We start from the raw sequence: 14,559 nt of genomic DNA, 5'->3' as shown, positions 1-14,559 counted from the left end.
ACCACACCAACCCTTTTGTAAACTTTTAGCCCTCGTAATTTCTCTAATAATTCAGTATATACAACAGGCTCCCTCTATCCCCCGCGATCTACAACAATGTTACTAATCCCGAAAGTGAAACAGTATAGAACATTTGGGGAAATGTAAAAAAAAACATGCACTCAACTGTGTAAAAATGTTGCTATTTTCTAGGCATATGCATATTAGCCGATGATTTGGTTATAACCCCATTTTCCGGTTATTGACAAGCAATAACTATAGAGCCACACAATAACCTAATAATAAACCTATACTTGATCATCAAATCAACTGATTTATTATTTTTTATGCAGTAAACTGCTGCTTTGAGGACTTTCCCCTGATATAGCCTATACCACAATAGTGTGCTAGTAGGTACTAGGAAAATCGGAAATGTCATACTTGCTACCTGGTAGAACGCAATTAGCAAGTCTGACATTTCCGACTTTCCTAGTAACGACTAGAAAATCATCACATCACTAGTCCTGGTGAATGGATTCGTAATTCTGTCAAGCTAATTCGTTTAAACTCTTCATGTATAAATAATAGTTCACCAACGTGCGACTCCTCCCCTTCACACGCCTCCGCTTTAGTTCTCCCGTTAAATTCCACATGCCTGCCTGACATAAACCACCCAAGGGAAGGGGAGGAGTGGCACTCGACAAGGACATTAATACTGTAACATAGTAACACAAGGGGGTAAAGTTGTGGAAGTTAGGGAAGGAATTCGTTTTCAGAAAGGTTATTAATTAAGTGGCTTGGTTACAGCGTGAGGAAAGACCGAGACGCGCTTCCTGTTGGCTGTCTATCTTTAAGGAATATGAAACAGGAAAACTAGTAGACATAAGAGAAGGTAAAAAAAAAACACTAAAAAAACGTTAACGCTATCCGGTGCCTGTCTGTTGCTTCTTTACTGAATATGTCAGGGACACGGACAAGAAGAGGGACTGTTTCGGAACAGTCTCGAACTGCGAGGGCAGCTGCTGTTGCCGAGCAGTTGCACCATGAATGCACCCTCTTATTGGAACTGTATGTAAGTATGTATTCGAGTGCAGCCTAGAGTGGGTGAAGTCTGGACAGGCTCGTGCATTTTGCTTCGCAATTTTTAACCTGTTATTAGGCCAACTGGTTACTTGACAAAACATGTCATTTGGCCAGTATTCAAGCCTATGCAAGGGATATGGAAGACTGGGATATGGAAATGTGTTGATGCATGGACATGTATTGACTGATTGTGTGTGCGGCATCCGATCCAGGACTGGTGGTCCAGGAGTGTAGCTGGATAGGGAGGGGGAGTGAATATGTGAATAGTCATGCACGCCCCATATAAAAACAATGACAGAGGTAGGCGATTTTCCGGCGCACGGGTCGATGTCCGGACATGCACGTTTTTCCATGTGCATCGCTTTTTCACTCAATGAATGACACTATGTGAATGATGGGGTGCGAATGATCACAGTATTCTTCATTTCCCGCCAAATAGGCAGATAAATCCACCTCCAATGCTCACACACCTCAACCTGCGGACTCGGGCTCTTTGCTGGGAGGAAGGGAAGCGGTTACGAATGTAACCGTTATCACCCAACTAACTAACTATAAGACAATGCTTTTGAATCACCACCCCAATAGCCTATTAGGCAACAAGGTCTCTACTAACGTTATAGTAAAAAAAAGACGTGTGAAACTATATATATATATATATATATATATAGTTTCACACATGTGTTTTTTTTTACAGAAGTAAAATATTGAACAACCCCGTTTGAAAAACTACAACTTTACTGAAATTATTATCTTTGACACCAAGACTAATTCAAATAAATAAAAAACCTTAATGAATTATGTTCAGTTAAAAAAAAAATGGGGGCAAAAATCGAATGGGGGGATCTTTTTTTACCGAGGTTTCAAGCTTTTGAATCTGATGGTTCACATTGAGATTGACTTTATAACGGAAAGGTAGACTCAGCAAGATGACATTGCCACAAACAGCACCATATTGGGCGTGTTTGAGTTGTAAGGCTAAGGCATCCGACAGTAGATGCAAGTCGAGGAGTAAGGCAGGGGAGGTGCATCTGCGACAAATGAAAATAGGACACTAATGTGTTTTTCCAACAGCAAGGCTCAAATCAACATGATAGTGTTGCCATTGATTATAAAATGTGTTCTTTATAATTTTGAAATAAACATAGATCTAACCCCCATATCACACAAACTGAAATCATAATATAATATTGTGTGTGTACACATTGCACAATAAAGTAGAGAGTGAGAGAGCCTCAAATATCACATGTATTTTATATATCCACTGTACACAGAAATCATGGCAAATTGGTTCTTGTTTTTGGTCACATGGGTCAAACAAGAACACCCTAATGATTGGTTGACAAGAGCCTTCACAATGCAGGAGGTGGCTACAGGATGAAGTTGGTGAAGAGCAACTGCAGTCAAAACCTCATGCCCTTTGATCACATGATTTTTGTAAAGTTCATGCAGTCGACAGGTAGGCGCAAGTCAGACAAGTTGTCACCAACTTGACAAAAATGATCAGCTCGAACGTGCCCACTGAGATGAGCATGATGCAAGACCATGCTCATACACAGTCACACATCATATTTGCGCTACAACGTGGTAGCTACGGGACCAAAACAGCAGAGAAGTTTCGCCTCGCGCTTCAACGCTCCTGATTGTCGCAAAAATGTTCCCACTGCTACTGTTCACTTCGTGCATCTACGTCATCTCGCTGAGTCGACCTTTAAACCTAACCTAACCTATGACCTGACCCACCACCTTAGGGCATTTCCATTTTAACGGACCCATGAACACCAACATGTAGAGTTCATAGGAGCATGTCAAATGGAAAACAGATGGAAAAGGGGTCTTAGACAGCATCTAACATCTTAAAAAGATAGAGATACACCAAAACACAACAATGCAGAAGTAAAGACCCCTGCCAACTAATATCAACACTTTTCTATTTAGTTTTGGAGAAATTATTTTGGTAAGTTTAAGAAACATTGTCGTGTGCCTTGTAATTCCATTACCAAAATCACATATCTTGAAGATATTTTCTAATTTCTCTCCCTCATGAGGAGGGAGGATAGTGAAAGTTTACAGAAGTAACATGTAAAGGTAGACCTACCAATTCATTATAATTTTCTTATTGATATCAAGTATGTTCATGAATTATTATTTGGTTAAAACGTATAGTTCTGTTACCAAATTGTAGTAATGGAATTACTGCAATTGAAATGGCGACAATGGAATATCAGAGTAGTCACAAGCCACAGTTGGGTCACCTGCTACTGTCCTCCCTTCCACTGGTATACTGCTATGTTTAGCTCATAACTGTTTTTGTTTTTTTTCCTTTTTCTGTCATCTGGTGGTCAAAGCAAGACTGGACAACCCCTCCCTCTCACGCTTCCTCTCTGCTGCTCTCCATCTCTGCCTCTCTCAATCCAATTCAATTTAAGGGGCTTTATTGGCATGGGAAACATATGTTAACATTGCCAAAGCAAGTGAAGTAGATTATAAACAAAAGTGAAATAAACAATAAAAATTAACAGTACACTCACAGAAGTTCCAAAAGAATAAAGACATTTAAAATGTCATATTATGTACATATACAGTGTTGTAACGATGTGCAAATGGTTAAAGTACAAAAGGGAAAATAAATAAACATGAATATGGGTTGTATTTACAATGGTGTTTGTTCTTCACTGGTTGCCCTTTTCTTGTGGCAACAGGTCACAAATATTGCTGCTGTGATGGCACACTGTGGTATCTCTCTCTCTCCAGTTAATGTCACTCTCCTGAGACCTACCATGACACCAACCCCCTACCCTCTTTCCATTTACAGTAACAAGTATCCTCATCCACTGAGCACCCACCAACACCGGACTTCCATGGCTGGACCAAATCTGAACCAATCATAGACGTCTATGTTTCAAAAGTTTGGACATCACAGTACAGCACAGTAGAGTTCAGTACACTGGAGTACACTAGAGTAGAGTACAGTATAATGTACAGTATTGTAGAATAATGACCAAATATGAAAAATAAGAATATTGCATATTTCTACCTGTGTAGCTATTCAGGATACATCACCATGAAGGGAATGATATTCATATGCATAATTATGCCTTTCTGTACACCACAGATCAGGGACCCATGATGTAATTCTGTTACCGGAGGTAAATCTATTTCGCGTACTGTAGTTTAATATCCAAAATATATGTTTTTTCAAACTCAAAAGTGTCATGTCGTAGCTGACACCCCATTATTTCTGCAGAAATATTTTCAACTTAATATTAAATGATCGTTTTTGGAAAATGTGCTTAAACACCCAAGGGAAACTTTATTGTAATTCTGTTACCAAACTTTGCATCTGCACAGTTCTTCCAACAAATGTGATTTTGTGAACTTTTCTGTGTAAATTGTTCAAACTAGTCCTTGTGCATAGAATCAAATGGTTTGTTCAACTTTGAAATCAATGGTTTTGGTTTGGCATACATTTTTAAGAGAAAAATCAGAGTCAAAGCGTAATTACGTTACCATGGAATTGGCCCTAATGCATTACTTCCCCACAGTGCAAGAAGTGACATCCCAAAAAACACAAAACTATACAACACATACATGTCTCCGAGCCTCCCACACATAGGATTCTTTCTGTCCCTAACACTGAAACTGAAAGTAAATAACAAAGAAATATAAATGTTTTTATATTTTACTCAACATATACAGTGGGGCAATTGTGCAAGTTCTCCCACTTAAAAAGATGAGAGAGGCCTGAATTTTCATCATAGGTACACTTCAACAATGACAGACAAAATTAGAAAAAAAATCCAGAAAATCACATTGTAGGATTTTTTAGGAATTGATTTGCAAATTATGGTGCAAAATAAGTATTTGGTCACCTACAAACAAGCAAGATTTCTGGCTCTCACAGACCTGTATCTTCTTCTTTAAGAGGCTCCTCTATCCTCAAATCCTGCAGTGCCAGACGTGTCCCCCTGCTTAAGCCAGTACATGTCCAGGCCCGTCTGAAGTTTGCTAGAGAGCATTTGGATGATCCAGAAGAAGATTGGGAGAATGTCATATGGTCAGATGAAACCAAAATATAACATTTTGGTAAAAACTCAACTCGTCATGTATGGAGGACAAAGAATGCTGAGTTGCATCCAAAGAACACCATACCTACTGTGAAGCATGGGGGTGGAAACATCATGCTTTGGGACTGTTTTATCTGCAAAGGGACCAGGACGACTGATCCGTGTAAAGGAAAGAATGAATGGGGCCATGTATCGTGAGATTTTGAGTGAAAACCTCCTTCCATCAGCAAGGGCATTGAAGATGAAACGTGGCTGGGTCTTTCAGCATGACAATGATCCCAAACACACCGCCCGGGCAACGAAGGAGTGGCTTCGTAAGAAGCATTTCAAGGTCCTGGAGTGGCCTAGCCAGTCTCCAGATCTCAACCCCATAGAAAATCTTTGGAGGGAGTTGAAGGTCCGTGTTGCCCAGCAACAGCCCTAAAACATCACTGCTCTAGAAGAGATCTGCATGGAGGAATGGGCCAAAATACCAGCAACAGTGTGTGAAAACCTTGTGAAGACTTACAGAAAACGTTTGACCTCGGTCATTGCCAACAAAGGGTATATAACAAAGTATTGAGATAAACTTTTGTTATTGACCAAATACTTATTTTCCACCATAATTTGCAAATAAATTCATCAAAAATCCTACAATGTGATTTTCTGGGGAAAAAAATCTCATTTTGTCTGTCATAGTTGAAGTGTACCTATGATAAATTACAGGCCTCTCTCATCTTTTTAAGTGGGAGAACTTGCACAATTGTCGGCTGACTAAATAATTTTTTGCCCCACTGTATACATTTGCGGTCTATGTACATTTATTCACGATACAGCCCACAAATATACTAATGGTTTTCAACTTATCGATCACCACACAGTCATTACTCGTAATAATGTATTGTAATAGATCATGACAGTGAAGAGCTTGCTGTCTCTGGTTTGCCGTACCTTTGCCTCTCCCTCTAGACAGGCCTATACAATATAGGCCTATCCCTCAAAGTTCATAGCTCACTCCACTGCTTCCTCTCTAGCTGCCTATTACAAACCTATATACACATTTACATTTACTTGACCATTGCTCTTGCATAAGCAGAGCTTCATGATCAATGTTACACAGTAATCATTCTAACGCACAGGCACAGAATCATTTTCACGGTGGTCAGAATGTTAGCACCTTGGTATAATGTCGTGACCGGGGGCCAGGTACTCAATGGAGTCACAGCTCTCTCACTATACTCTGATATAGATGCAATAGAATATAATAACTTCCAACCTCACTCTCTCTCGCTCTCTCTCACACAGACTCGACACCTATGATGTCACACATCCTGCCTGTAAGTCCCCCTGGAGTGAAGTTGGGGAATGTTGCTTCTGGTAGTTGAACCAGCTATCCAGTTGAACCACTAACCTCTGTTCCAATGGGGCCAGGGCAGATGTTATCCAAACCACAATAGGGTTCAAACATTTGCCAGTTGTTGCTCATCAGGGAAAATTGCTCGATTACCACTGGAAAATGCGCAAACAGGTTCTTTACTGCCACAGTCCTTTAGGTCAGCTCTTTTGTACTTCGTCAACCATTGCACAAGCAGTTTGGTTTAAATGCTAACTCAGAATGAGTGACTTAATGCATATATACATTTCTCATGGCCACAGCTTCCATTTACTACGGTGTCCATATTCTGACAACCTCAGCCTCCGGAGCAGTTAAACGTGGTGTCCATGGTGGTATTGCAAAATACAAAAAAGTGGTGTCTTTGAAACACTTTCCAAATTTGTTGAGGCTATGATTAGTACTTTATATTTGATGAACAAAATATGGTCGTGGCACTTAAGCAGTATACCTTTGGTCGTGTATGTCTCGTCTCTTTTAGAGAACCGGATTAGCAGTGCTGCCTTTGAGTTGCATTAGCACATTGAATTTGGTTGTGCACTAATCGTTGGGTTATACCTGACTTTGATCATGTGTGGTTGATTGCCTTGCCCCGTAACAGTTTGGTTGTGCACTAAAACATGAGTTTTTCTCCACTCACTGTCATGGAAATGTACTTTTAAACGCTGCTAATGTGTTTTTTCTTTACACGCCTATCATCCTCTTCTTCCTCTCCACCTCCACACTCCCCACTTCAGAGAAAAAAGGAGACGTTCGCCAAGGAACTCACCAGCGGCGGGGACCGCCTGGTGACCGTGCCACCACTCTCCTCCCAGCTCTCGCCGAATGACATGTTGTGGCGCCTCTACTCCGCCCTGCAACAGTGCCGGAACCTCCTGGAGCATGCCATTGGCCGGGAAGAGGGGGTGGGAAACGACAGGAACAGGACCGAATACGAGAGCCAGAAGAAAACAGTGAGGGACCGGCTGGGGCACCTGCTAGAGAGCACACGGCTCCTCCTGGCGGACGGAGCTGGAACTGCAGCCTTCACTCCTGATCCAAACAATACTGAGGTACAGAATTACCGGTGTATGGTAAAGTCGCCCCTAGACACTGATCTGGGGTCAGTTTTGAATTCCCCCCACTAATGGTTAATATACAGTACCTACTGGAAACCTTCAGTAGACCCAGCAGGCCTCATTTCAATACTTGTAAAATAACTGTAAAATCCTACTTGGAAGTCATCCTTGATCTGACATAGCTGGTGTGGTGAACATAATGTAGTGTAGACCCTGAAGAAGGCTATGGGACAAAACATGTTGGTTTTAACAATAACAAGGCATTTTATCAACTGACACTCTTCCAAGAGTTGCTGAATTTTCTCTTCACTTCCTCAATTCATGCACCTTGGTTGGAGAGCGAGGTAGCGGCAATATTAATGTCCCTTTTTAGTGTAAACCAGGGCCACGTATAGACGACAGATAAGACTGGTGGAAACATTTTGCTTTCAGATATCCCTAATATTTCAGATCAGTGATGAGTTCAAGAAGGAGAGGAAGAAATTAGGCCTTTGTTAACAACTTATGATAAGCTTATAAAACTGTTTATGTAAGGACTGTCCTTTCTAGTATAAACAAACTGATTATATTACATAGTTTATTAATCATAGATTGTTATTCATTATTTATATACGGTTAGGTCAAATCAGTTGTTTACATCTACTGTATAAATGCAGTGGGGTCCGAAATGATTGACACCCTTAATAAAGATGAGCAATAATGGCTGTATAAAATAAGTAATTCGAACACTGAGCTATATTGTATGCTCCACAAAATTGGGAAATTCTATTATTTTATACTAATACAATTGCTTGGAAAAATACATTTTGTTTAACAGGTTTTTAAAAATTCTCTCCAAAAGGTGATCAAAATTAATTACACCCCTTTTTCAATACCTTTCAATACCTCACCTTATGACGATAACAGCACTTAACCTTTTTCTAAAACAAAAAAATGAGCTGGAGAACACATTGGGAGGGATCTTAGACCATACCTCCATACAGACTCCTTCCAGATCTTTGATTTCCTATGGCTAATTAACCAATTCTTTGTGGATTTTCAAATCAAATCAAATTTTATTTGCCACATATGCCAAATACAACAGGAGTAGGTAGACCTTACCGTAAAATGCTTACTTACAAGCCCTTAACCAATGATGTAGTTTCAAGAAAAATAAGAGTTAAGAAATTATTTACTAAATAAAACAATTCAAAAAGAGTAACAATAAAATAACAATAACGAGGCTATATAAAGGGAGTACCGGTACCGAGTCAGTGTGATTTTGATGTGTGCTTGGGGTTATTGTCTTCCTGGAAAATCCACTTGCAGCACTGGTGTGCGTGGCCAAAGACCTAATTCTCATGTAATCTGACCAAAGCACGTGTGCTCTAATCCAAGTGGCAATTTGTTGGACATTTGTAGAGCTCTTTGGCCACGCACACCAGTGATGGGGTTGGTATCGAAATGAGAATGCATGAGCAGAAAAGAATCCCATACCTACTGTAAAATGTGGTTGTGTATCTTTGATGTTCTGAGGCTATTTTGCTTCCACTGGTCCTGGGGTCCTTGTTAAGGTCAACGGCATCATGATCTTTACACAGTACCAAGGCATTCTAGCCAAAAACTTGGTTGCCTCTGCCAGGAGGCTAAAACTTTGCCGCAAGTGGATCTTGCAGCAAGAAAATAACCCCAAGTGCACATCAAAAACCACAAATAAATGGTTCAATTGGCCATAAAATCAACAGTATTCTAATGGCCATCTCAGTCTCCGGACCGGAAACCCAAATCAAATCAAACTTTAGCCTCTAAGGTGCAGGGTTGAGTAACCGGGTGGTAGCTGGCTAGTCATGGCTTTTTAACAGTTTGATGGCCTTGAGATAGAAGCTGTTTTTCAGTCTCTCTGTCCCAGCTTTGATGCACCTGTACTGACTTGAACTTCTGGATGATAGCAGTGTGAACAGGCTGTGGCTCAGGTGGTGGATGTTCTTGATGATCGTTTTGGCCTTTCTGTGACATCAGTTGAGGTAGGTGTCCTGGAGGGCAGGCAGTATGCCACCGGGGATGCGTTGGGCAGACTGCATCACCCTCTGGAGAGCCCTGTGGTTGCGGGAGGTGCAGTTGCCGTACCAGGTGGTGGCACCTTCTTCACCACACTGGACCATTTCAGATTGTCAGTGATGTGTACGCCGAGGAACTTGAAGCTTTCCACCTTCTCCACTGCGGCCCCGTTGATGTGGATAGGGGGGTGCTCCCTCTGCTGTTTCCTGAAGTCCATGATCAGCTCCTTCATTTTGTTGACGTTGAGGGAGAGGTTGTTTTCCTGGCACCGCTCCACCAGGGCCCTCACCTCCTCCCTGTCGGCTCTCATGTCATTGTTGGTAATCAGGCCTAATGCTGTTGTGTTTACTGAAAACCTAATGATTGAGTTGGAGGCTTGGGTGGCCATGCCGTCATGGGTGAACAGGGTGTACAGGAGGGGGCTGAGCATGCACCCTTGTGGGGCCCCAGTGTTGAGGATCAGCGAAGTGGAGGTGTTGTTTCCTACCTTCACCATCTGGGGGCGGCCAGTCAGGAAGTCCATACCCAGTTGTTCAGGGCGGGGTTCAGACCCAAGCACTTAGCTTAATGATGAGCTTAATGATGAGCTTAATGATGAGCTTAATGATGAGCTTGGAGGGTACTATGGTGTTGATGGCTGAGCTATAGTCAATGAACAGAATTCTTACGTAATGATTCCTCTTTTCCAGATGGGATAGGGCAGTGTGATGGCAATCTGTAGATCTGTAGATCTATTGGGGCGATAAGCAAATTGAAGTGGGCCTAGGGTGTCAGGTAAGGTAGAGGTGATATGATCACTAGCCTCTCAAAGCACTTCATGAGGATAGAAGTGAGTGCTACGGGGTGATAGTAATTTAGTTCAGTTACCTTTGCTTTCTTGGGTACAGGAACAATAGTGGACATCTTGAAGCAAGTGGGGACATCAGACTGGGATAGGGAGAGATTGAATATGTCCGTAAACACTCCAGCCAGCTGGTCTGTGCATGCTCTGAGGACGCAGTTAGTGATGCTGTCTGGGCCAGCAGCCTTGCGAGAGTTAACACACTTAAATGTCTTACTCTTGTTGGCCACAGAGAATGAGAGCCCACAGTCCTTGCGAGCGGGCTGTGTTGGTGGCACTGTGTTATTCTCAAAGCGGGCGAAGGTGTTTAGCTTGTCCTGGAGCAAGACATTTGGTGTCCATGACGTGCTGATTTTCCCTATGTAATCCGTGATTGTCTGTAGACCCTGACACATATGTCTCATGTCTGAGAAGTTGAATTGCAACTCCACTTTGTCTCTCTACATTTACATTACATTTAAGTCATTTAGCAGACGCTCTTATCCAGAGCGACTTACAAATTGGTGCATACACCTTATGACAACCAGTGGAACAGCCACTTGCATCTAAATCTTGTTGGGGGGGAGAAGGGGGGTGAGAAGGATTACTTACCCTTACTTACCCTATCCTAGGTATTCCTTGAAGAGGTGGGGTTTCAGGTGTCTCCGGAAGGTGGTGATTGACTCCGCTGTCCTGGCGTCGTGAGGGAGTTTGTTCCACCATTGGGGGGCCAGGGCAGCGAACAGTTTTGACTGGGCTGAGCGGGAACTGTACTTCCTCAGTGGTAGGGAGGCGAGCAGGCCAGAGGTGGATGAACGCAGTGCCCTTGTTTGGGTGTAGGGCCTGATCAGAGCCTGGAGGTACTGAGGTGCCGTTCCCCTCACAGCTCCGTAGGCGAGCACCATGGTCTTGTAGCGGATGCGAGCTTCAACTGGAAGCCAGTGGAGAGAGCGGAGGAGCGGGGTGACGTGAGAGAACTTGGGAAGGTTGAACACCAGACGGGCTGCGGCGTTCTGGATGAGTTGTAGGGGTTTAGTGGCACAGGCAGGGAGCCCAGCCAACAGCGAGTTGCAGTAATCAAGACGGGAGATGACTACTGACGTTTTGCCTGTTTGATTGCCTTACGAAGGGAATAACTACACTGTTTGTATTCAACCATATTCCCAGTCACCTTGCCATGCTTAAATGCGGTGGTTTGAGCTTTCGGTTTTGTGCAAATGCTGCCATTTTTCCACGGTTTCTGGTTTGGGTAGGTTTTAATAGTCACAGTGGGAACAATATCCCCTATACACTTCCTGATGAACTCAGTCACCGCGTCCATCTTTATGTCAATGTTATTCTCAGAGGCTACCCTGAACTTATTCCAGTCCGCGTGATCAAAACAATCTTGAAGTACTTCCAGTTTGAGTTTCTGCCTAATAATAATAATAATAATATATGGCATTTAGCTGACGCTTTTATCCAAAGCGACTTACAGTCATGTGTGCATACATTCTACGTATGGGTGGTCCCGGGAATCGAACCCACTACCCTGGCGTTACAAGCGCCATGCTCTACCAACTGAGCCACAGAAGGACCACGCCTATAGGAATGGAGGAGCAAAATGGAGTCGTGATCTGATTTGCCGAAGGGAGTGCAGGGGAGGGCCTTGTAGGCATTCCGAAAGGGGGATTAACAGTGGTTTTACCAGAGTGAGTACTACTGTCAATGTGTTGATAGAACTTCGGTAGTGTTTTCCTCAAATTTGATTTGTTAAAATCCCCAAGTACTAGAAATGGGGCCTCAGGATATGTGGTTTCCAGTTTGAATAAAGTCCAGTGTTGTTCCTTGAGGGCCGTTGGGGTATCGGCTTGAGGGGGAACATACACGTCTGTGACTATAACCAAAGATAATTCTCATGGGAGTTTTACAGTCGGCATTTGATTGTGAGGTATTCTTGGTCGGGTGAACAAAAGGACTTGAGTTTCTGAATGTTATCACATTCACACCGTGAGAAGTTAATCATGAAACATACACCACCACCCTTCTTCTTCCCAGAGAGTTCTTTATTCCTGTCTGTGCAATGTACTGAGAACCCAGCTGGCTGTATGGACGGAGACAGTATATCCCGAGAGAGCCATGATTCCGTAAAACAGAGCATGTTACAGTTCCTGATGTCTCTCTGGAAGGAGATCCTCGCCCTGAGCTTGTCTACTTTATTGTCCAGAGACTGAATATTAGCAAGTAATATACTCACAAGCGGTGGATGGTGTGCACGCCTCCTGAGTCGGTTCTAGAAGTCTACTCCAAATACCTCTTCTCCACCGGTGGCGTCTTGGAGCAGCCTCTGGGATAAGTTCAATTGCCCTGGGGGGTACAAACAAAGGATCCAATTCGGGAAAGTTGTATTCCTGGTCGTAATGCTGGTGAGTTACCGCCGCTCTGATATCCAAAATTCTGGGCTAATAATGTAATGTAAAAAAAGATATATTACAAAGTTGTTTTGGAGCAAGAAGCAGAGCTGCCATGTCTGTCGGCGCCATCTTGCTATATCATTGAAAACCTGTGGTTTGAATAGAAGAGGGCAGTTTATAAGTGCAGACGAAGAATGTCAATGAGGAATGATCTATGATCCCTATGTTTTTTCCAGCTCATAAAACATTTTAGAAGAAGTTTCAGTGCTGTTATGGTCACAAGGTGAGGTATTGAGAACAGAGGTGTCAATAATTTTAAACAAAATCTCTCTCTCTCTCAGATAGATGGTCCGGTGAACGGCAGCCCGTTTGCGCTAAAGCTCTGGATCTACCGCATCTTCAACGAGCTGGAGCACTGGACGCTCGCCGCCTCCAAGACCCTGAAGGCCCTGCACCCCGACGGAGCCGCCCCCCAGGAGCGCAGAACGAGGGGGAGGGCAAGAGGGAGGAGGACCCGGAGATGAGATAGTAGAGATTGGCAGAGGTAGCCTGTGAGTGAGGAAGGAGAGAGAAGGGAAGACAAAGAAAGAAAGAGAGGGATGGGGTGAGGAGAGAGAGAGAGAGAAAGAGGTACGGATGTAAAGAAAGAGAGAGAGAGGTCAACAGATTGAGAGGATGAGGTGGAAGGATGTGACTTGGAAGAAGAAAAAGAGGAGACATGCAGGAGTCAGAAAGGCTGAGAGAGATGGAATGAAGAGAATGAAAAGAGTGACAACAGCCAGTGGAAGTATAAAGATTCCGTGAAAAGAGAGAGAAGAATATATGTTAAAGTTAATAAATATACACAGTGGGGACATGGACACAAGAATGTGTGACATAAGTGTTGATTTTGAAGCAATTTTGGTCATTCGAAACATACTAGCGCTGTAGCTCCACTTGCTGCTAACAAACACAGGACACTGGGTGTCAGGTAGCCTAGTGGTTAGAGCATTAGGCCAGTAACTGAAAGCCTGTGAGTTCGAATCCCCGAGCTGACAAGGTGGAAGAAAATCTGTTGATCTGCGCTCGAGCAAGGCGCTTAACCCTAAGTGCTCCAGGGTCTCCATCAATAATGGCTGATACCTGGCCGTGTCTCAAGGGGAGTGGGATATACAAAGAAACACATTTCCATTTCACACCTCACACGTATACAGGACAAACATAGGCAACTTCTATTTGACCTTTGAATAGGACAAATATAAGCAACTTCTATTTGACCTTTGACGAACATAGAATGAATGAGTTACATAGACTGTTCACCACTCGATTTAATCCCTTTAAAATCTCCAATTCAAGAGCTTGACATTCTATTTTAAAAAATCATCTTTGTAATTCAACAGGGTTTGATGCAGCAAAATGTGAGTTAAGGATTTACTGAATAATTTCTGCTGTTTACACCTGGTATCAAGATGTGTTCTCTGTCTGGTTTTGCTGCCTAGAGTCAAAGGATTCTACCATGACCTTCCTTTTGCCTACTCCAGACATACTACGGCCAGTGTTTCAGAACATTTCATTTAGTCTCCTCCCACTTGACACACACTGGTTGAATCGACGTTGACCAGTGGGCTGTTCTCCCTTCATGTTAACTGAATGGCAATATTCCTTCCAAATCTAATGTGATCATTAATATCAGCATGATCTTGATTATAACATTTAGTGTGGTTATTGTAAGAGATTTGGTTTGGCATTGCCTTAAAACTTCAATTCTGAAGAG

General features: G+C 42.7%; 1 protein-coding gene across 5 annotated transcripts in view; it reads left to right on the top strand.

Moving 5' to 3' along the window:
- The first annotated feature begins 624 nt into the window (after positions 1-624).
- The window catches only part of LOC118395398 (uncharacterized), a 15,389-nt gene continuing 1,454 nt past the window's right edge, over positions 625-14,559 (top strand). The window contains exons 1-6 of one of the 5 annotated variants that reach the window (XM_052464526.1): positions 626-1,051; positions 3,875-3,996; positions 4,175-4,208; positions 6,411-6,442; positions 7,236-7,550; positions 13,148-14,559. The exon at positions 13,148-14,559 is cut by the window's right edge and continues 1,454 nt beyond it. In XM_052464526.1, the coding sequence (XP_052320486.1) occupies positions 6,422-6,442; positions 7,236-7,550; positions 13,148-13,330 (519 nt within the window). In that variant the 5' untranslated portion in view covers positions 626-1,051; positions 3,875-3,996; positions 4,175-4,208; positions 6,411-6,421 and the 3' untranslated portion in view covers positions 13,331-14,559. The other 4 variants (XM_035789178.2, XR_008065541.1, XM_035789176.2 and 1 more) reach the window with 4 other exon arrangements.

Source organism: Oncorhynchus keta, chromosome 16, assembly GCF_023373465.1.
Source record: "Oncorhynchus keta strain PuntledgeMale-10-30-2019 chromosome 16, Oket_V2, whole genome shotgun sequence".
Lineage (NCBI taxonomy): Eukaryota > Metazoa > Chordata > Actinopteri > Salmoniformes > Salmonidae > Oncorhynchus > Oncorhynchus keta.
This window is presented reverse-complemented; position numbering and strand designations above follow the sequence as displayed.